The sequence below is a fragment of the Vombatus ursinus genome, unplaced genomic scaffold (assembly GCF_900497805.2).
Source record: "Vombatus ursinus unplaced genomic scaffold, bare-nosed wombat genome assembly UNPS02004691.1, whole genome shotgun sequence".
Classification (NCBI taxonomy): domain Eukaryota; kingdom Metazoa; phylum Chordata; class Mammalia; order Diprotodontia; family Vombatidae; genus Vombatus; species Vombatus ursinus.
Genome location: NW_020944469.1, coordinates 839,787 through 863,233, shown reverse-complemented (window position 1 = coordinate 863,233; position 23,447 = coordinate 839,787). Strand labels below are relative to the sequence as shown.

General features: G+C 46.1%; 1 protein-coding gene across 1 annotated transcript in view; it reads right to left on the bottom strand.

Annotated features, from left to right (window-relative positions):
• UPRT (uracil phosphoribosyltransferase homolog) overlaps nucleotides 1-19,261 on the bottom strand; it is a 35,936-nt gene extending 16,675 nt beyond the window's left edge. The window contains exon 1 of the mRNA XM_027839304.1: nucleotides 18,906-19,261. Coding sequence (XP_027695105.1) covers nucleotides 18,906-19,207 — 302 coding nt within the window. The 5' untranslated portion in view covers nucleotides 19,208-19,261. The remainder of the gene's footprint in view (nucleotides 1-18,905) is intronic.
• Nucleotides 19,262-23,447: the final 4,186 nt, after the last annotated feature.

The window sequence follows — 23,447 nt, the reverse complement described above, 5'->3', positions numbered from 1 at the left end:
AAAAGACCATCAGATCTGGCAAGTCAAAAATCACTGGTAACTTTGGAGAGGGCAACATCAGTCTACTGATGAGGTCAGAAGTCAGATTGCAAAGGCCTGAGAAGTGAGAGGAGAGGAAATGGTGTAGGCAGCAAGTGTAGACAACTTTTTCTAGGAGTGTGGTGGAGGAAGGGGATGATATGAGGGTTTTTTTGAGGGATGAAGGAATGTGGGTATGTTTGAAGACCAAAGGGAAGCAGCTGCAGTGTTCTAGAACAAGGAAGGGAACAGTCTTGTTCTGCACTGCTTTGATCAGACCACATCTGGAGGACTATGTTCCTTTCTAGGCAGGACATTTTAGGAAGGACATCAATAAGCTGGAGAGAGTCCAAGGGCAACCAGGATGGTGCAGAGCCTTGAGCGCATTCCATGTGAGAATGGGTAGAAGGAACTAGGGACATTTGGTCTAGAGAAGACTGTGGGGAGAATCTGACAGCTGCCAGCAAGTGGCAGAAGGTGCTAGGTTAGTTCAGGATGGCCCCACAAGGCAAGGTTAGTAGCAATAGGTGGGAACCACAAAGAGACAAATTGAGGCTTTATATAAGGAAAAAACTTCCTAAGTGTTAGGGCTGCAACGAAAGTGGAAAGAGCTGCCTCAGGAGGGGTGCTTCCCTGAAACTTAGCAACAGGATTCATTTTCAGGTACAGGTTGGAGTAGATTGCCATCAAGGTCCCTTCCCACTCTGATCTAACGACATCAGTCCTAACGACATGGTACTGCAGCCAACAAAATCACGTGTGGAGGGGCAGTTGGGAAGCTATGACAATGGTCCAGCTGGACTAGGGGGATGGCAGGGGGAAGAAGCTAGATGGGAGAGATGTTTGGGAGACAAAAATCAACAGGACTTGCAACTGACTGTTGGGGAAAGAGATCTGAAGCTACAAGAGACCTCAGAAGCCAACTAGTCCACCCCCTCGTTTTACCCACGAGGAAACTAAGACCCACAGAGGAGAAACTTGCTCAAGGTCACATGAGTAATAAGTGAAAGAAGCAAGATTTGAACCCAAGCCCTTTGACTCAAAATCCAGCACTCTTTCCGTTTTTCTCCATGGCCTCTCATGGCCTGTTGTAACTTACTCATGGACCTTTTTTTCTAAAATGTTTTTGTGAAACTTTCATAGCATGGAGTGAGAAAGGGAGGGGAAGAAGGGATAGAAGGAATTAAAAAAAAAAGCCAAAATCTCTTCAGCCTGAAAAAATCAAAGGTTGAGAAGCAACATGACTGACATCTATAAAATCATGAGGTCTGTTCACCATATTTTCAAATGCCTGGATGAGGGGGGCACTGTTTGAATTCTGAGTGAAGTAGGATCATAGGATTATAAATTTAGAACTGGGAGGAACTAGAGAGACCACTGACTCTAAGCTCTCATTTTGCAGGACTCTAAGCCCCTCCCCTAGCCAGTGGATTTGACGGTCCCTTTGATTAATAATATTAGGCAGAGGGCCTGGACCCAGGAAACTCTCAGACGATGATGTGGGTCAGCACCTTCTCCACCTTCTAAGAGTCTTAGTGACATGGAGTACTGAAAGGAGATGAAGTGACTTGCCAAGGGCCACGCAGACATCATGGCTCAGGAACAACACTCGAACCCAGGCCTTTCTGGCTCTGAGGCTAGCTCTCTTTACATTATGCCCTGCTGGCTCTCATACTAATGAGATTAATTATAATAACTGACGAAAGGGTTTAATATCTGGAAAGCACTATAGCTGCTGGCTCAGCTGAGAGGGGACTTGCCTGCTGTCACACAGCTAGTTATGTCAGAATTGGGATTTGAACTCAGGTCTCTCTTAACTCCAAGTCTGGTGCTTTTGCCACAATTTCCCCTCCATTTCACCCCATGGCTAGCAAACCCATGGCAGTCATTCTGCTTCAGGGCAGCTCTCAGCAGGCAATATGAATGAGTCTGAAAAGCCTTTGGAGGAAGCTAAGAATGTGGCCAAGGTTGATTTGTTTTGGTAGACAGTGCAGCAATGGGGGCCAGGGAGAATCACTGGAAAGGGACTGGGATGTAAATAATAGTATCCAAATGCATTTAGGACCTGAGCCTAGGAGATAAAGATAATCTCCTGAAGATCCCTGCTATCTCTCTCCCAAAGTTTATGGGTAGGGTCTATATCTCTTTCTACTTCTCCTTAAAAGTAAAAAGAAATCTGCTGAGGGAGAAACTGTCCTCTGCTAGAGTTCATTCCTTCGACCAATATTTATTGAACTGTCTATTGTGGTCACCATATTGTGGTGGGTGCCACATTCCCTACCTTCAAGGAGGTGACAAACCAGGAAGAAGGCACAGGCAAAAGGCAAGGGATCACAGGATCACAGCAAGAAGGGACTTCAGAGGCTAGCAGCTGCTCCAACACCCTCATCAGACAGTGAAGGAAGCTAGGGGCCAAGGGCTAGGTGTTGAAGTTTAGCGGTACTGGGGTGCTGGGATCCCAAAATAGCAACATGTAAGTCCTGCCTGAATGAATTCGACCTAAGCCTTCTTTCAGCCAAAGACAAGGTTTATTAAAGATTTTCCATACTGGCTAGACCCTTAAGGAATCCGAACATTTGTGACACTCTTTTGACAAGCAGGCTAGAGTAAATCTCAGCCACTGGCTACATTATAAGAATCAGAGCACTTTAATGGAGACAAGATGGACCTTATATATAGAAAGACTGTGGAAGGGACCTAGGAGTGGCCAAGCAGTTTGGGGTGACTGGAGGAGGGGTCTGGGAGAAGGGGTCTAGGGAGGATCTTGATGGGAGTGGCCAGTAGGCTGGGGTGACTGGAGGAGGAACACAGCCTGGGAATGGGGTCTAGATAGGATCAAGGGTGGGAAGTAGCTGGGGGCCATCCTGACAAGGGAGGGCTGGGCTAGGTTAAAGGTAACAAAGAATTGGGAGATTGGGCATAGGGGCAATGAAAGACCAGTTGAGTGAATTACAGCCTCAGGCAAATGCTAGACACTTCCTCGAGGAGAAGTGAGAAAATTTAAGGAGAGTTCAAGGAGGGAGTTTCCAAAGCCTGTACCTCATCATTTCCCCCTTAAACAAACGAGACCCAAATTCTTTTGGGGTAAAGGGAAAAGGTCTCGGCTTGGGTCCATACCCCCTCATGGGGAGCTTGAGTGATGTGTGGGACTGGAACTCAGCTCCCCTGACCAACCAACATCCCAGGAAGGGCAGTAAAATCAAGAGACACTTGTGGAGCAGAATTTCCCATTAGTCTGCACAAGGACAAACTTCTGAGCACAGCCTTGAGTGATCTGAGAAGCAGGGGAGGAAGGGAGGAAGAGGCTGGCTGCAGCAGGCCCTGTGGGAACATCCTAATGATCTTGTTCTACCTAGGGACATGACTGGCACACGTGGTAAATGCAAGTAGTGCAACCAAGGCATGTTCTGTGCCAGGGCCAAATGAAGCATTAGTGATTCCTCTCAGGTGTAAGCTGATCTGCAAATCATATCTAAGCAATGAAGAGGACATATTAAGCTATGGCAAGCAAAAATGTTCCTTTGTGGAAACTGATTAAAGACTGATGAAATCAAGGCCTGAAGAGAGTGAATTAAATCAAATTGATTTCAATCAAGTCTGCCCAGGCAATATCTACACTAGCCTGTATTTCCAAAACCTGTATGACATCAAAGAGATCCCAGTGGTAGCACGAGCTGGGCAAGCTGCCTTCCAAGGTCCAACTCGGGGACTGAGCTTAAGATTCCAAATGATGGACACTAGACAAGAGGAGAACTCAGTGGCTTGGGACCTGGCGGAAGGGCTGCACCCAAAGAGTCATCATCAGTGGATCGAGGTGAACCTGAAAGGTCTCTAGCGAAATGTACTTAGCCCATCCTGCTTAACAAAGGATCAAAGCATTTTCTCAATGACTTGGATAAAGGCCTAGGGGGCACCCTGATCAAGTTCACAGATGACACTGAGCTGGGAGTGAAGGCCAGCTCCCACACAGGATGCCAAAGTCAGGATTCATAACAACCTTGAGCCCTGATCCAAATCAGATAGTATTACATTTATCTCTATTAAAGTTCAAGTCTTCCATTTGAGCTTTTTAATTAATTTTTATTTTCATGAAGATCCATCCTCTTTCACCTCCATTAAGAAAGCAAGAAAAACAAAACCCCCATTAAAACATTACATTTAAGTTTTTAAAAAAAGCTTCTTCTCTTCCTCCCTCCTCTACTTCTCAGATCATTCAAGGCTGTGTTCAGAAGTTTGTCCTTGTGAAGCCTAATGGGAAAATTCTGCTTTGTCACAAGGACAAGACAGACAAGGACTCATTTGAAAAAGTTCTAGGGCTTTTAACAGACCACAAGCACCATATGAGTGTGATATGGCTACCAAGGAAGCAAAGATCAGTTCAGGCTGCATTAAGAGAAGCCTAGTGGCAAGGGGTAGGGAGGCAGTATCCCCACTGTACTCTGCCCTGGCCAGCCCAGACCTAATATTCTGTTTAGGGGCTTGCATTTGATGAAGCTAGAAAACATTCAGGGAAGGGAGATCATCAAGTTGTAAGGTGAGATAATGTCATATCAGCATCATTTGGAGGAACTAGGGATGTTTTAGCCTGGGGAAGAGAAGAGTTGGGGAAGTACATGGAATCTGAACGGCAGGGCTAGTATGTGGAAGAGGGAATGTCTTTACTCCCAAAGCTGTCCAAAAGTGGACTGGACTCCCTTAGAAGGCAGTGGGCAGACGGTTCTTCCTCCCAGAGAACAAAGGCTGGATGGCCACTTGAATACATTCTAGACGGCCTCCAGGTTCACGTACTCCCTCGACTCAACCAGGTATCTTCCAACCCTGACATCCCTCGACTGTCACATGCCACTACTCCGACTGTCACGTGCCACTACTCTTGATGCAACAATTGCATTGGGGAGGAGAGAGGGGGGCCTGCAACATAATGCCAGAAAATCTGGCCTCCTGTCCTGCCTGCTTCCACCACTGAAGAGCCCCCTCCCATGCATTTCCATATCTAGCATGGGGATGAGATGCCGTGCTGGCAGGGCGATGATGAGGGAAGCCTTGGTAAACTGCAAAACTCTAACTAATAATTGCTCCCATTTATAATCATTACCTCCGTGCAAGGTTGTTGGAACAATCAAATGAGATAATGGATATTAAGCACTTGGTACACTGGAAAAAAAAAAAAAACCAGCGTAGACAAGTGAGCTGTTATTGTTTCGGCAAGTCACGGGGCAGGAAAAAAGACGCAGCCTCCGGAACAATGCTCTCCCAAAGCCACAGGTTAAAGGAAGGTCCATCGGAAAGGCCTTCCCTGGCACTGAAAACTAGGCTTCCCTGTTTAAATCAAAGGAATGTTTCATTTCAAGTTCAAATTTAAGTTTAATCGGAACTCCAAAAAGCAAGTGGTCTCCAGCTTCCTGGCCTAGCTCAGGAGAAGCTCATTCTCAGGCCAGGCGTTGTTTGTTTCAAAAGCCATTGTAGACAGTTTGTTCATAAATATTTATGGGTTTCCTCCTTCCCTCACCCTCATAAAAGCGCCCCAGTGGATTTAAGCAAACCTAATCAGATGTGAAAGTCGGATAAAAATAACTGTTACTACCTGGCAAGTCCTCAAGATCACAGATTAGTAAACTAACACTAATTCTTTACTTGTACTTCCCAGCATGGCTGGGCCCAATGTTTATATTAGGTAAAGGGTAACTAACAAAACGTTTTCTTTGTACTTGCCCAAAATATGTCCTCAGAGAATTCTTCCCCAAGCAGAGTGGCATGGTTTAATGGAAGGAATACCTTGAAGAATCAAGGGGGCAGGTCCAGCTTTGCTGCTAAGTCACCTGACCTATGGGAATTTGAATTTCTCATCTGCAAAACGATGATGATGAGAAATAGTTGCCCTCCATAACTTACAGACTGTAGAGGAAGGTGTCTTATAAACTTTAAGTAGCTATAGTGACATCATCATAAGCCTAAAAGCTAGTCAGAAGTTCACATGGAAAGTACACAAACCCCAAAATGATGGCTATGCTCAAATGAACTAAAGTACACATCTGAATTACTTTGTTTTTGTGGGGGGAAGGCTTAAGAGCAAGGGAACGAGGTAGTAATTAGAGAGCCCCACCAAAAGGGACCTCCAGATAGATTCGCAAAAATATTCTAAGCCAGAAGGGACCTTAGAAGACATCTAGTCCAATACTCACAATTCTACAGATGGGAAAAGCAAAGGTCAGAAAGGTCCCTTGTACCCCTGGGGTCTCCAGATCAATCAATCAATAAGCATTCATTAAGCGCCATTATTATGTGCCTGGCACTGTGCTAAAAGAGACAAAAGACAGTCCCTGCCCTCAAGGAGCTTACAATCTAAGGGGGGGGGGAACACAACATACAAACAAATATAAACAAAGCGAGCTATATACAGGATAAATGGGAAATAATGAATAGAGGGAAGACACTGGAATTAAGAGTGATGGGGGAAGGCCAGGGAGGTCCATATTCAGAGAGGAAGAGAGAGAACGTTTCAGGCATGGGGGACAGCCTGAAAGAATGCCAGGAGCCCAGAGATAGAGTGTTTTTTCCCTGGAATAGCCAGGAGGCAAGTGTCACTGGATCAAAAAGTACTAATCAGGGTGAAACTACAAACACCAGGACACTGGTCAACCCTAAAGCCAACTAAGTCTCCCCTTGCTTCATCTAGACTGGGGACAACCCCAGAAGAAGTTAGACATCCCTTTTCCAAATTGCCATACCCTAAAGTCTGGTCAAAACCTCAAAGGTCTGGGATGTGTGATTTTATTGTGGAAAGAAATTTCCAATGCGGAAACTTCCTCCACTGATGCAGATTAGTAAGTAGCTCCTCTGCCTCTCTGAAGAATTTATGAGGAAACAAGAGATAGAGAGAATTAAAGGATGTAAAAAGGATCATTTTGATTACATTACATTAAAAAGGATTTGTACAAACAAAATCAATGCAACCAAGATTAGAAGGAAAACAAGAAACTGGGGAAAAATTTTACAGCAAGTTTCTCTGATAAAGTCCTCATTTCTGAAATATATTGAGAACTAAGTCAAATCTATAAGAATACAAGTCATTCCCCAATTGATAAATGGTCAAAGTATATGAACAGGTAGTTTTCAGGTGAAAAAAAATCAAAGCTATCTATACGCATATGAAAAAATGCTCTAAATCACTATTGATTGGAGAAAGGCAAATTAAAACAATTCTGAGGTATCATCTCACACCTATTAGATTGGCTAATATGTCAGAAAAGGAAAATTACAAGTGTTGGAGGAGATGTGGAAAAACTGAGACACTAATGCACTCTTGGTGGAGTTATAAAATGATCCAACCATTCTGGAAAGCAATTTGGAAATATATACAAAGAGCTATAAAACCGTGCATACCCTTTGACCCATCAATACCATTACTAGATCTGTATCCCAAAGAGATTTTTAAAAAAGAGAGAGAAAAGGACCTATATGTATAGAAATATTTCTAGCAGTTCTTTTTATGGTGGCAAAGAACTGGAAATCAAGGGGAGGCCCATCAATTGGGGAGTGGCTGAACAAGTTGTGGTATATGACTGTGATGGAATAATATTATGCTATAAGACATGAGGAACGGGATGCTTTCAGAAAAATCTAGGAAGACTCATATGAAAAGATGCAAAGTGAAGTAAGCAGAACCAGGAGAACTTTGTACACAATAACAGCAATATTGTACAAGGATTAACTGTGAATGACTTAGTTATTCTCAACAATACAAAGATCCAGGACAATTCCAAAGGACTTATGATGAAAACTGCTATCCACCTCCAGAGAAAAAACTGATGGAGTCTGAACGCAGATGGAAGCATACTTTTTTTACTTTCTTTATTTTTCTTGTGTTTTTGGTCTCTTTTCTTTTGCAACATAGCTAACATGGGAATGTTTTGCATGACTACACATGTATAATCTATAGCAAATTGCTTGCCTTTTCAATGAGGGGGGAGAGGAGGAAGGGTGGGGGGAGAATTTGGAATTCAGAATTTTACAAAACAAATGTTAAAATTGTTTTTACATGTAATTGAGAAAAAAAATTTAACTAAAAAAAATTGGCCCCTGTGTCCACTGTACCTTGCCTATCATATAATATTGAGTACTACAGTTCTATGTATGAGTCTCATCACCCTAATAGACTATAACTTCCTGAAGATTACTTCTCATTGAAACTTTATATGCCCTCAGTGTCTAGCACAGCAGTGCTCAGGAAATATATATTGAACTGTACTGTTGTCCCTTTCCTCCCATCCTGCCCTTCATCCAGCTGGACCACTGCAGTATTAGAATACATACAATAAAGCAGCAACTTGATCAGCTCTCCCGAAGTTGCTTTCAGAAGCTCTCTGAGAACAGAGACTGATGGTTTCATTTGCTGGTTTGGTCTTCCATATAGTAGGTGCTTAATAAGTGGGTGCTGAATTGACTGGCTTCTCCTCAGAGGCCAGCCCCCAGCAGCACAAATCACGCTTGTTGCTGCCTTTGGAGTCGGACAACTTGACTTCCAAACCTGCTTCTACCATTTGCTCCCAGTTCAACCTTGGGCCAAGGCATGCACCTGATCCTCAATGGTAAACTGCAGGGGCTGGATCGGGGCACTCTGAAGGTCCCTTTTAGCTCAAAATCGCCAGTTCTTTGATCTCCCCCATTCCAGCCAAGGACCCCACCAAGCCGAGTGAGCTCTCCCTTCCATTTCACTGACTTTCAAACACTCCAGGACCACTGAGCTTGCAGGGGCTGAGTGCTGCGGCAAACCTCCAGCCCTACTTAAGAGGGAGAACAAAGGAAGCTACGACTAACTTAAAAACATACTTCACCTCCTACTTCAGGAGAAAAGGGGGAGAGCTGGAAACTGGGGAAAGGGCCTTTTATCAAACACACTGTAGGACCTTCAGCTACAAAGGTTATGAAGCATGCTCAAGGAAAGACTGAATTCATGGCATGCACTCAGATTTTTCTCCAGGCCCAAAGGAAAGCATATCTATGAGAACAAAGAACTAGAAATCAATGTTCCCTACTTCTAAAGCCACTTCATTGCTGACCCTCCTACGACTAGGCAGTAAGAGTGTTCACTCTGGATGGAGCACTTTATGAGCTATGAGACCCCTGGGAGATAGATGGTACAAGTTGTACTCCCGGCCTTTTACAGATCAGGAAACTGAGGTTCAAAGAAGTGAACTAACTTGCCCAGGGTCACACAACTAGTAAGTTTCAGACCTGGGACTGAAACCAGGTTTCCCTCAATCCTCAGACCAGTGCCCTTTTCACTCTTTTCACGAAAGCATACTTAAAAAGGATAGCTAAAGGCAGGGTGGTACAGGGTAGCTGGAGTTAGAGGGCCTGGGTTCAGATCTCACCTCTGACTCTTACTACCTGTGTGACCCTGGGCAAGTTACCATCCTTAGCTTATCTGTAAAATGAGGGGGTTGGACCACACAGTTTCTCGGGTCCCTTCCAGCTCCAGTCCCAGGATCCTATGAAAATGAGAGCAGGCTGAGGAAATGCTCTGCTTTTGAGGAGCTCAAGCTGCTGTCTGGTACAAAAACCCATTTTTTTTTTTGGCACAAATGTTCTCCCTGAAATGCTGAATGGTTCTGCATCTTCAAACACCACAGTGTCTGAAGAATCAAAGCCAACCTAAAGGGCAATGAAGAGATGCATAGTGGGCCAGGTACACAGCATGCTGCCACTGATGGCCTACTCAAAAGAAATGGTATAAAATATTATAGCTACACACAAAAAAAATTAATAGTAAGATATTATAGCTACAGATATGTGTATGTATATATGTATACATACATACATATATATGTATATGTATGTATATCCCCCACCACCACCACCACCCAGGAAAGGAAAGGATCAGAAAACAAGGGCAGGCCTAGATCCAGTTGTGTGACCCTGGGCAAGTTAGTTCAGTCCTTTGAACCTCAGTTTCCTGATCTGTAAAAGGCCAGGAGTACAACTTATACTGCCTATCTCCCAGGGGTCTCATAACCCATAAAATTTATCTAGAGTGAACACTTCCATCACAGATGGAAGGCTGCAGCACACACTGCCTTGGGTAAAAAGGGCGAGAGGAAGGCCTCTAGTCAATTGGATCTGCTGGGGAAAACTGGGGTGAGGAGTTCCTGACCTGAATAAGAGGGAGGCTGCCCCTAGCTCCTACATACCTACTCAAGAGAAACTCTGAAATTCATAGCAGGCTGAATCATGCTCAAGAAATCCAAAGAGAAATAAAAGGAAGTTATTCCTTCCACCGCAAAAGTGCCCAGAAATCCAGTCAGAAGCCCACAGGCAATAGGAAAGGCGACCTCCAACAAAACCAGTGCCAGCACGGGGCTCTCAGCTATGATCAGAGACTAGATACATGGGCAGCTTGCAAGGCTTTGTGTACAGGGCCAAGAAGGGCAGAGGGCTCCCCTGAGAAAGCCCCAAGGTGGTCAGAAAGTCCCAGGAGGGATTAGGGTTAGAAAGCCCCGGGATAGGGACACTGGAAGCCCTGGGTAGCATCAACCAGTGAGTGACAAGCACAGTGCTATAACAATGAGACCAGGATTACCCAAGCCCAGGAGCTCTGAGGTTCCCAATAATCTGTCCTGACATGCCAAAGAGGGCCTTGAAGATTAAGCGCTCTGAACCTCAAAGATTTAGGGGGGTAGGGTAACCTCAGAAGGAACCCAGGGGACCCAAGCACAAATAAAGCAGGCTGAGCTTTGGCACAAAGCCCCAATTCAGGAACTAAAGCTGGAGAGATGAGTAAATTCAAAACAAAAAACACTGACTAGTCCTAAAAACTATTGAAAATCTAGAGATCCCCCAAAAGGAGAAAATAACTCCAGAACACTACAAAGATTCAAAGAACAAAATGAATTTTCCACCAGGATCTATGAGAGAACATGGACCACATCATCCAGCATGGGAGGAGCCGTGTGCAGTGATGCAAAGAATACCCATATCAATAAGATCACAGATCCCTTGATGTATTTCAATACACATCCTATTTTTTTCCTTTCAAAGCGATCTCATCTTAGAGATAAGGTCTATATTGGGATGTTATCTGAAAAAGCCCAAACTACACTCTCAATTTTTCAAACAATTATATAAGGTCTGCCTATTTTCAATTCTCCATGTCGACAGAGCCAAAGCAAATTTATACAGCTAATCCCTCACTAGCTCCCAAAGACCAGGGGATAGAAAAGGAAGGCTGACATGCTCCAATGACCTGAACACCAGCAGACAGGCCCATCATCCATATACATGATGGCACATCAAAATACCAGCAGTTTGTCAGCCCCAGAGGAGTAAAACAAACGCTAGCATCTTCTGAAACTAGTTTCATGAAACTAGTTCCTCTGCCCATATACCCTAAGGCTTAGTATGTGCAGCCCATGCCAGCAAAGGTAATCAGGACTCAGCTGTGACTTCAGCTCTCCAGGGCCCAAGCCACACCTTGCTGGTAAAGGGAAATGCAAATATGTGGGGATCAAGGAAGCAAAGCCCCTGCTCCCATGAAAAGAAACCTAAGCCTCTGCCTTAAGGACCCCTGATTTCCAAGAACCCCCTCCACCCTACCTATCTCTAATAGAATCAGTTTTCCATCAGTTGCTGCCCATCTATGAGCTGGGCCCCTCCTTTCTCTCCTTTCTTAACTCTCTGCAGTCCGGCTTCCAACTTCATCATTTAACTGAAACTGCTCTCTCCACCTTAACCAAGGAGCCGGGTTCCCCACATAACCAAATCTAATGGGGCCTCACCCTGCTGGGGGTCTCTACAGTCTTTGACGCATCCCATAGATAGCTCAATCTCAACATGTCCAAACCGGAACTCATTATCTTCCCCCAAAACTGTCCTCTCTTCCCATCTTTCCTATTACTGTGCGGAGTGCTCCCATCCTCTCAGTCTGCCAGACGTGAAACCTTGGTATCACCCATGACATCTCACTTGCACTCACCCCACATAACCAATCTGATACCAAGACCTAGAGAGTCTACCTTCAAGCATAAATGCCCCCTTCTCTCCTCTGACCTGGTGCAATTCTCAAATCTGCCTTTCCTGCCCCAATCTCTCATCTCCAACTGGATATCACCTCAGCCTAGATTACTGCAGCACCCTGCTGGTTAATCTCCCTGTCTCATGTCTCCCTCCCCTCCAGCCCAGTAACTTCCATCAACTCCAGTGGCTCCCAATGGCCTCCAGGATCAAGTATAAAACCCTCTGACTTTTAATAACATCCTTCACAACCTGGCCCCTTCCTCAGTTTCTAATCTTACACCACAATCCAGCAACATGACGCTCTATCCCCCATCTCTGGGTCCCTTGATTGGCTGTCCCCCACACCTAGAATGTTCTCTTCACTCATCTCCACCTGGAAGTTCCCCTGGATTTCTTTCAGACTCAGAGCAAATCCCACCTTCTGCATGAGGCCTTTCCCAGTTTCCCCTTGCAACCCCTCCTTGCCCTCGGCCCCTTCTGATGCCTCCCTCTGAGATTAGGTCCCATTTATACTGTGCATATTACATAGTACCTGGCACATAAGTGAAGTTCATGTCATTCCTATCTACCGCCCAATCGAAATCCTGGTAGCTGTTGTCTACAGACCCCGAGGTCCCTCTCTTTCCTTCCTCAATGAGTTCAGTACCTGGCTCACAATTTTCTCTCATCTCCAAGTCCTGTCCTCATACTGCAAGACACATAATGACTCTCAAACACCCTAGCCACTCAGTACCTCCACCTACTCACCTCCCATGAGCTACTTACTCCTCCACCCCACCTCAGCCACACATGCCATCACCCACAAATGTATCATCTCTATGGGCAGGAATTTGGAAATCCCCTTATCTGACCACAATCTACCAGCTTTTCACCTCTCCCTGTGCCTTCCTCCCTTGCAAAACCCTTCATCTGCATCATAACCTCCAATCCCTTGATCCCTCAGTTCTCTCCCAGACCATCTCCCCTGAACTAACCACCCTCTCCTCTTTTCCCTATCTTGACCCCTTGGTGAAGGAATCCAACTCTACATTATTCTCCTCGCTTGAATCCCTAGGCCCCTTATCATATCCCCAACTACACCCAGGCAAGCCTCAGCCTCTGATCACTCCCATCATTCACCACCTTCATGTCTACACAGGTGTTGCTGAATGAAAGTGGGGAAAAAAAAAATCACACAAGCGTTCTGACAGAGTCTACTACAAACTTGTGTTACATAACCTCAACTGAGTCCTCACGGCTGCTAGGCAATCCTACTATATACCTCCCTTATCAGCTCATGATCCAATTCTCCACAGCAGCTCTTCCAGACCTTTTCATCCCTCCTCAAGCCTCTCATGGCTCCTCTTCCCCCATTCTAAAGCTGAAAGCCTTGCCTCATGTTTCACAGAAAAAAATTGAGACTCTTCTCTGGGAACTCCCTCTCTCCTTTTTCTCATCTGCTATCACTTGTACACCTTCTACCACTGTCTTCTCTTTCACTAGTCTTATGTGATGAGGTGGCCTACTCTTTACCAAGGGTAACTTCTCTACTTGTTCAAGCGATTCCATTCCATCCTGTCTTCTCCAACAGACTGTCACTCTGCCATCCCATTCTTTCAATCTCTCCCTGTCTACTGGTTTCTTCCCTACTGCCTACAAACATGTCCAAGTCTCCCCCACTCCGAAAAAATCTTCACTTGATCCTTCCATCCCTGCTATCTATCATCCTCTATCTCTTCTGCCCTTTGGGGCCATACTCCTTGAAAAAGCCATCTACAACAGGGCCTCCACTTTCTCTCTTTCTACTGTCTTCTTAACTCCTTAAGATCTGGCTCCTAATCTTATCATTCCACTGACCCTGCTCTCTAAGGAGTTATTAGTGATCTCTCAATTGCCCAATCCAATGGCCTTTTCACAACCTTCTACTCCTCTCTTCTCTCTAGGTTTCCAGGGCCAATGCTCTCTCCTGGTTCTCCTATTTATCCTACCACTCCCTCCTTTGCTGGATCCTCCTGCAAGTGTCTCTCTCGAGGTCTTGTCCTGGGACCTCTTCTCTTCCATACTATTCTATGCTAATCCACACTACTTTACTCGTTGATCTTGTCAGCTTCCATCTCCTGTACACTGACAATTCTCAAATCTTCTTTTCCTGCCCCAGTCTCTCTGCTGACTTCCAATCTGGCATCTCCAACTGCCTTTCCATCTCCTACTGGATGTCCTGTAGACACCTTAAACTCAATGTGTCCAAAAGAGACCTCTTTATCTTTCCCTCTAAACCCTCCCCCCTCCCCTCTTCCCTATTACTGTCTAGGGCAACACTATCCTCCCAGTCCCTCAGACTTGTAACCTAGGAGTCCATCCCAAACTCCTCACTCTCTTTCACACACACACACAAGTGCACACACACAAACCCCCCCCCCCACATCCGTATGTTGCCAAGGCCTGACAATTCCAACTTGGCAACATCTCTCGAATCCACCCCCTTCTCTCTTCTGACACTGGCACCATTGTGGTGTAGGCCCTCATCGTCTCCCGCCTGGATTATTCCAATAGCCTTCTAGCCCCCTCTTCCCTTTCCAGTACTCTTATACCTTCCTCCCCAACACATACTCTTTGATCCAGTGACACTGGCCTCCTGGCTGTTCCACAAACAAGATATTCCATCTCTCTTGCCATTCCTCATTCCTGGAATGCTCTCCTTCCTCCACTCCTCCCATCTTTTACTGGAAGCCTTCCCCAACCCCTCTTAATTCCAGTGCCTTCCCTCTGTTAATTGTTTCCCATTTACCCAGCTCAATTTGTTTATATTTGCCTATTGTCTCCCCCATTAGGTTGGGAGTTCCTTGAGGGAAGGGACTGTCTGTCTTTTGCCTCTTTTTGTATCCCCAGTGCTTAACATACATAGCCTGGCACATAGCAGGCACTTAATAAATGCTTACCGATTGATTGAAATAAATGCTTGTTGACAGCCAATCCTAGTTTGGTGATCTGTCCACTACACTAATTATACTCAAATGGAAATGAGGCCACTAAACTGTACATAAGGATGCCTGCCGGGCACATACTGACTTAGTTTTCAAATGTGATATATCTCTGTTTTATTGTATTTTTATTTATGTTGTTATGTTCCCAATGACATCTGCATCTGCCTCAGGCCAACCTAAAAAACCACACTTTATTTTTCCTAAATAGCTCAGGATGAATGCGTCACTCCCAAGTTATTCTTTGTGGCTTCCCCACTCCCACCCCCCATTACTCAGCCAAAAAGGTCTGGGGTAAAGAGTTGCGGGTGCTTCAGTTTCCATACTGTACTTACTGCCTCATTCAGGTCCCAGCTAGTCCAGACCCAGAAAAAATTACTTTATCTCTCTGGCTTCACATATGATTTCCAGTATGTAAGATAGGGATAAGATTTCCAATGATTACCTCACCGGGCTACTTTCAGTAAAGTGATTTGTAAAATGTAAAACTTTGGAAACTACTCTTCTCACAACCTGATGGGAGGCAGGGGGTCTTTAGTTAATAGTTCTTACTACTCCATTTTGCAGAAAATAAAACTGAGGCTTGGCAAAGTAGAAGTGACCTGCCTCTCACTTTAACAGCCAGTAACAGGCAGAGCTGAGAATTTCAAACTCTTGATTCGAGAGGTCTTGCCAGTACTTAAACAACACAGTTTACATCGGGCTGTGTATGTGGCGGCAATTCCAGTCCAGTAGCGTTCCTTCAATCCACGAGATGAAATTACAGAGACTGTAAGGGGTGGGTAACAGAGGCGAGGAGCTTTAAGGGAACTACTCTCTTAATTTTCCCTGGCCCAACTTTTCGGCTAATCAAGGGTATGAAACTCTGATTGGCCCATTTGCACTTCGTAAACAGGTGTTCCCCTTTCTTGCTGGGATTGATACATTTGCATATGAAAGGACCAGGAAACTCCTCTGAGGACAGTTGACTGAGGGACTGGTAGAGACTGAGGCAGTCAGTCCTGGGGCTGGGAGAGTCTTCCCAGTGAAGATAAAAAGCCGAGTGACGTGGACGGTCAGTGGAGAAGAGAATCAGCCAATTCCGAGGTGAGTTGTTTTTACTCCAGCGTTCTTTGGCTGCTCACCTGAACCCCGGATTCTGAGTGTTTATGAGAGGGTGGGCCAAGGTTGGAGTGGGAGAGGTTTTGCTGCTATTTTTCACACTATGCCATTCTATCAAATGCCTTTGCTTTAAACGAAGGCAAAGGGAACAAAGAACTATTACTACCACCGCCACCGCCACCACCACCAGCACTAAGGGGAAGGGAATAGCATTTATTACATGCCTACTATGTGCCAGGTACTGTGTTAAGTACAAATATTATGTCATTTGATCTTTACAACAACCCTGGGAGGTAGGCGCCATTGTTCTCCCCATTTTACAACTGAGGAAACTGAGGCCCAGAGAGGAAAGTAACTTTTCCAGGGTTACACAGCTAGTAAGTGTCTGAGGCCGCTTTTAATTCGGGTCTTACCAGTGGTGGCTTGTGAGCTGTAATTTCTAGGAGTGTGGACCCCTAAGGTACCTTGAACCTAGGGTAGTTGTTCCCCAGGGTCCCTGACCTGTGAGTGGGAATTAAGGGAGGTAGCTCAAAGGGGATGCTACTCTGGGGATTCAGCTGGAATACATGGCAGGTGCCTTATCCATTTACAGGGACCCACTGGATCTCTCCAGTCTTGTCTGAAGTCTCGATCTCTTGATGCCCTAGTGTAGGAGGGATCTCTTTCAAGGAAAAAGCAGAAGCTTTGCTTGGGTTTCAGCCTTTAACCATTAAGTTTTTTGACATTTCCCTTAGTCAGACCCCTGCTGAGAATTTTGGCACCTTCACATGCCTTGAGTACGGATGTCTCTGATGTCATCGTGTCATTTATGAGCATGGCAACTGAAGTGAGCATACTTGGAATACTGCAATGCACCTGAGCCACCCAGAGCCTCCATGTCCATGGACTCGGCCTGAGACATGTTTGGGCCTCTTCTTCAGAGGCAATGAATAGAGTGCTGGGCTTAGTCAGGAAACTGTTGTTCAGTAGTTTTTTTTTTCAGTGACTCTTCGTGGCCCCATTTGGCGTTTTCTTGGCAAAGATACTAGAGTGGTTTGCCATTTCCTTCTCCAGTTCACTTTGCAGATGAGGAATCTGAGGCAAACAGGGTGAAATGACTTGTCCAGGGTCACAGGGCTAAGAAGAATCCCGAGACTGGATTTGAACTCAGGAAGTATTTCTGACTCCAGGGCCAGCACTCTATCCACTGAGCCACCTACTTGCCTCGGAGTGGGGAAAACTTGAGTTCAAATCCAACCTCACATATTCATTAGCTGTGTAACCCTGGGCAAGTCACTTAAACCACCGATTGCCTCAGTTTCCCCAACTATAAAAAAGGGATAATAATACCACCTACCTTCCAGGATTGTTGTGATGATCAAATGAGATATTTGTAAAAGTGTTTAGTACAGTGCCTGGCACATAGTAAACCTATATGCATGTTTATTCCCCTCCCTTTTTCTTAAGCCATCCTGCTTGCCTTAGGCAAGGGGTGAATTTGAACCTCCATTTGGAGGAAGGAAGAAATAAGCTGGGTTGTGCCTTTATAGCTGACTCCCCAGCCTCATTCTTCTGCTTTTGATATTTTCTGGGCATCTATCCTCAGCCAAATCCTCTGCCTTTCTCCAAGACAAACAGAACACACCCTTTCTAAGCAATAAGTGAGTCAAACCTGTACATTCTTCACAAACTCCCACTTCTGGCCAAAATCTGAAAGAGGTGGCCCCTTTAGACTTCACTGTCTTTATTACCTGAGGTTCAATTACATCAGGTAAATTAGAGGAACCCCATTGACTAGGGCTTACACACTTGCAGTATACAGCCAACAGCACCAAAATGGCCATTAATACACTCCGAAAGACTGCCTTTGGACAATGTTTATAGTTATTAGTTAACTGCAAGAATAGCCCACCAATAAAGCTGGGTGGGGGATAGGTGAACCTTCTTCATTAACTACCTGGTTATGTCTAAAAGTGTTATCAGATGGAAACATGCAGGGCTTAAAAATTGACATACCCCTCAAAAGTAAAAGGATCTCGTTTTGGCCTAGTAGGCCAGCATATAGCCCAACAGTATAACAAAAGGACATTGGCACTTGAGGGCCAGCTGAAATGTCTTAAAACTCTTTTATGCTGAAGTTTACAAACATCCTTAAAGTCTTATGTTAACAGACCAGGAGGCTTTGATCCTGATGGTTTGGGGGAATGAGGGACTTTTTTTAGGCCAAACTTGGCTCCAGTAACTGGATATATTGTAAATGTTCGAGTTTGGGATAAAATTACAGTAAAGCAATACCAACTAAGGGAGGGAGGATGACCAGCCCCCACATGACATTGGCCCTCTAGGGAGGCTCAGTAGAGGTTAGAGTCATTATCAAGAACAATTTCCTCAAGGGGAAAGTTATATGTTTCCAAGTGAAAGATAAAAGCCAAGGAATGTCTCATCCACTGGTCTGTCAGCATTACAAGTCAAAGTGCTCCCTAAGTTTATTTCAGAAACAACAAGTCCAAAAAGGATGGACAGCCCTGGATAGGAGATTTGGGCTGAGCGGGGGTGGACCTCGTGGCCACTTGGATAAAGTTGTGCCACATGGCTCCCTGGGCACGCAAAGAGCGCTTGTAGGGAAACTAACTCCTCTCTCAGGAGAGTGCAGAGCGCGCTGCTGGAGTGGGGCAACAAGGCTTCTACCCTTAACTAGAAAACTGGAGCCTGCTGAAAACACTGTCCATCTATGGGGGCAGGTGTCGTCCCCATCTGAACGCCGGGCAAGCTAAGGCTGGGCGGAGGCAGCTCTGGGTCTATGGCCTCTCCCCCCTCCCCCTCCCCGGTGCTCACTTGTCCCGGATGATGGTCTGGAGCTCCCGAATCTGGTCGTTCATGGGTAGCAGTTTGAGTTGCGGGCCGAGCTGGCAGAAGAAGAGGTCCTCGGGCTCGCGGTCCTCCGGCTGGGGGCCCTCGGCCCTGTCCCCGGCCGGCCCAACCACGGCGCCGTTGGCAGGCAGCTTGGCCAGGCCTCCCGCCTGGTCCTGCCCTGGCCCGCCACCGGGTTTTGCTGGCTCGGGACACTGGGAGGCGGTGGCCGCGAGCTGCTGGTTATGACAGGGCATGGCGTCCAGCCGCCGGAGCTCCTTGGCCATACAACGGGGCCCGTCGCGAGAGCCCAAAGGCACTGGAGGCCACAGGCACCCAGCGGGAACAGCACGCGCCCGACCCCCCCCCCCCCCCCCGGTCAGTTTCCGCCTTCTCTGCCGGGCCCTGTCCAGCCCGACCCAGGCCGGCCGACTCCAGGAGTCCCTCCCCCTCCCCTTCCCGATGCCCCCTCACCCCAGGTCGGGCCCCGCCCAGCTCCCCTAGGCTCCTTCAGCCCAACGGCCTCTGGCTCAGTCCGCTCCGCCCATGGGCTTGCGCCATTGGCTCCAGGACCTGTCACTCCTGGGCTCTTTTTGTTAACTAGTTCTTTGGAGTCGCTCCCAGACCAGCACGTAGGGCAGACAACTTTACTCCCCTCTGTCCCGGCCTGCGTCATCCGTTAGGCCTTCCTGAACTCGCACCCTCACCTGGGAAAACCACGGGATTTGGGGCTGGAAGAACCCTTAGACTTCACATGTGGTCCAACCCCTTCATTTTCCTGAAGGAAAGTCTGCCGGGGCATAGAGAGTAAGGGGACTGGAGTTAACTCCTGCCTGACCACTTCTTACATTTGTGACAAGTAAGCCCCATCCCCTCTAGCACTCAGTTTCCTTTTCTGTAAAATAAGAATTTGGACTAGATCAGTAGTTCTAGCAGCTAGATAGCACAATAAATAGAGCACAGGACTTGTAGTCAGGAAGACCAGAGTTTGAATTCTGTCTCAGAAGCTAGCTGTGGAACCCTGGGTATTTAAACTGTCGACCTTAGGGTGGTGGTAGTAGTAGTAGTAGTAGTAGTAGTAGTAGTAGTAGTAGTAGTAGTAATACCAACTTCCCAGGGTTGTTGTGAGAATCAAATGAGATAATATTTGTAAAAGGCATTTTTAAAATGTAAATTGTGAAAAGCCCAATCAATATAAAGGTTAGCTAGTAATAATAATAATAATAATAATAGCTAACATTTCTATAGCACCTACTATGTGCCAGGCACTGTGCTAAGCGCTTTATTATTATTATCTCATTTGATCTTTACATCAACCCTGGGAGGTAGGTGCTATTATTATCCCCACTTTACAGATGAGGAAACTGAGGCAAATAGTGCTTAAGTGACCTGTCACATAGCTAGGAAGGCTCTGAGGCTGGATTTGAACTGAGGTCTTCCAGACTCCAGGCACTGTACCACCTACCTGCCTTTAAGATTAATGAAACTCAACAAGGATTATAGAATTTGGCTTTCTCTGGATCCACCCAGATCCCCCTCCTCTTCATACAATGAAGTATAGAATTGGACCCTTCCTCTCCATACAGAAATGCCTTGGGTTAGCAGGGCAGAGTGTAGTGACTCATGCCTACCAAGTGTGAAGGGCTCAGCTCCATATGGCCAGGCCTTTTTTATGTCCTTAGATGACCAGGAAGTCAGATCAATAGCAGCTTGAGACTACCAAGAAATCCTATCACCAAGGGTGCTTGTCAAAGACAATTTCCTTGCCCCTTTCAGAAATAACCAGCCTGTCTTACATGGCAGAGATTCAGACCCTAGTAGATCCTGCTCCTCTGACCCTCCCTGGGGTGTGCTAGAGCCAGCTCAAAGAGGTTCCTAGGAAAACTGATTGTTAAATTTTCAGTGTTAGCATTTACACTTACAGAATACACAAAAGCTACAAATTGAGGCTTGATTTATTGTTTTGTCAATTGTCTAGACTTAAGAAAGTGATAGAGAAAATGTTAATAATGCAGATAAAATTTAAAAGTGTGCCCTGAATGGTTTTTTTCCTGGAGACCCCATTGTTAAAGATTTACCAGCACATCCCCCTACAATCCCCCCCCCCCCCTGCCAAGCTCCTTGAAGGCGGACTGTTCTGCTTCCCACCCCCTACCCTCCTCCTGCTTAGCACAATGCCTGGCCCCAGGAAGCACTTCTCTAAAGGTTTTTTTCCAGGATTGCTAGCTCCTCACTTGGATACTGTTTCCTGTTTGCTATTGGGGCTCTCTGGAGAGCAACTCTTCCTTTGATCTGTAGCTGCTGCTCTGTGTGGTAGCTGGCCTGGCAGATATATGGGAATGACTCTGTCCTTTCTCTCTCCACTTTCAGTTTAAAGCTCTCTTGATAATATTTGCAATAGTGCAAGCAAATCGATTTCCTGCCAGCTCTTGTCAGTTATACCCTATTCCTGGCCATGAGCCAGTGGTTGCTTTTTTTATTCGGGGTGGTGTGCTGAGGTGTCAAATTCAACCACATTAAAATGTAACTGGAAAATATTTAACAAATAAAAGTACAATACAACCTAGATAATATTCTTTTGTGGTTTTCTAAGTCAAATCTGCATGCAACCCAAGGCAGGGATCCCTTTCTTCTTGTTTGACACCACCAGAGTGCTAGACTTGGAGGCAGGAAGACTCGAGTTGAAATCCCTGACTTACATTCCTCATCTGTAAAATGGGGATAATAACACCTCCAAGCTCACAGGGCTTCTGTGAAGAGCAAAGATAATGTTTCAAGCGCTTTGCAAATACTGAAGTATTATGTAAACAGTAGCTATTATTATTATTGGGCAGCTAGGTGACACCGTGGATAGGGTTCAGGGCCTCAGGACTCCTCTTCCTGTGTTCAAAGGTGGCCTCAGACACTTACTAGTTGTGTGACCTGGGCAAGTCACTTAACATTTCTTGGCCTCAGTTTCCTCATCTGAAAAAATAAACTGGAGAAGGAAATGGCAAACCACTCAAGAGAACCCCAAATGGGGACACCAAAAGTCAGACGGGACTGAATGACATTATTATCATTCCGATTTTTTTGGTGGGTGGCAATAGGAAGCCCCTGAAATTTGTGAGCAGGAGTGACATGCCCAAATCTGTGTAGGAAAGAACTCACTCTGGCATCGGTGCGGAGGACAGATTGGTAAAGGAAGAGGGTGAACAGCAGAATCCCTAAAAGGTGGCTGTTGCCACAGCCCAAACGAATAGTTAAATTCTTTCTCTCCTCTGGGGGAGGAGGGTGTTGTGCCTGGTTGCTTCCTCCCCAAGTTAGTGCTGAGCCTCCAGGGATGAACACTGCTAAGTCTCCTCCTGAAGTAGCCAGCTGCCATGGTCCTGATTGGCTAGTGGGAAGGGGAGCCTCGGACTGTAATCCTCCTCAGTCCCACGAGCCTGAATCTGCAGCATCTTTCCCATCCTTCTTTCTCTTCCCCCCTCCCCAAGCAAACGAAGCACCGTCAACGATCTCAGGGTTTACAGGCTGCACCTGCTGACTTGAAGTGGGCAGAAGAAATGGAGTGGCTACTTGGCCCATAAATGCTCCGAGGAAAGCAGCAGCAAGATAGTCTTGTCTCATTAGCACCAAGCTAAATGCAGCCATGATTTGAAAATGGCCTCATTGTAAGACTTCCCTGGACTTTTAACTGGGCTACATTCATTCTTCTGGAGCATCTAATTAGACAAATGGCCTTGTTTTCTCAATGACCCTATGGAGGCACTAAAGCCGTTCTTCTTGCCCTAGGGATCTTGGAGGGAGGAAATGGGCCACGCTCCCTCCTGTTTGCAGCAGGCTCCCCAGGTCTGCTCATCCACGCTCGCCTAGGTTTCGGAAGCCAAATGTACCCGAGTGCCTACATCGCTTTTGTTGTGCCATTCACCATACAGAGAGTACCCCGGCAATGTGACCAAAGGTCAGCAACGTGAATAACAGAAATCCAAAAAGATGATCCCAACTTAGGATGAGGGTTGGCAACTGAGTGTCGCTTGCCCTGGAAGCAAAACTGAACAGTGAAATAGTATAGAGCAGGGGTGAGAAACCTGCTGCCTCGAGGCCACGTGTGGCCCTCTAGGTCTTCATGGGTAGCCCTTTGACTGAATTTAGATTCAGTCAAAGGGTCGTACCCAAGGACCTAGACGACCACACGTGACCTTGAGGCTGAAGGTTTCCCACCCCAGAGTTGGATTGTTGTGCCCTGTCCTCCTTTTATTGAAGTTCACGGAAGGCAGGACTTGGAAGGGATTTTAGAAACCAACAAGGGGCAGTGAGGTGGCACAGTGGATAGAGTACCAGCCCTGGAGTCAGGAGGACCTGAGTTCAAATCTGGCCTCAGACACATATAACACTTGCTAGCTGTGTGACCCTGGGCAAGTCACTTAACCCTATTGCCTTGCCAAAAGAAAAAAAAAAAAGAAAGAAAGGAAACCATCAAGTCCAGCCCCTCCTTTGACAGACAGAGAAAACTGAGGCCCAGAGAAATTAAAAACCTTGCTCAAG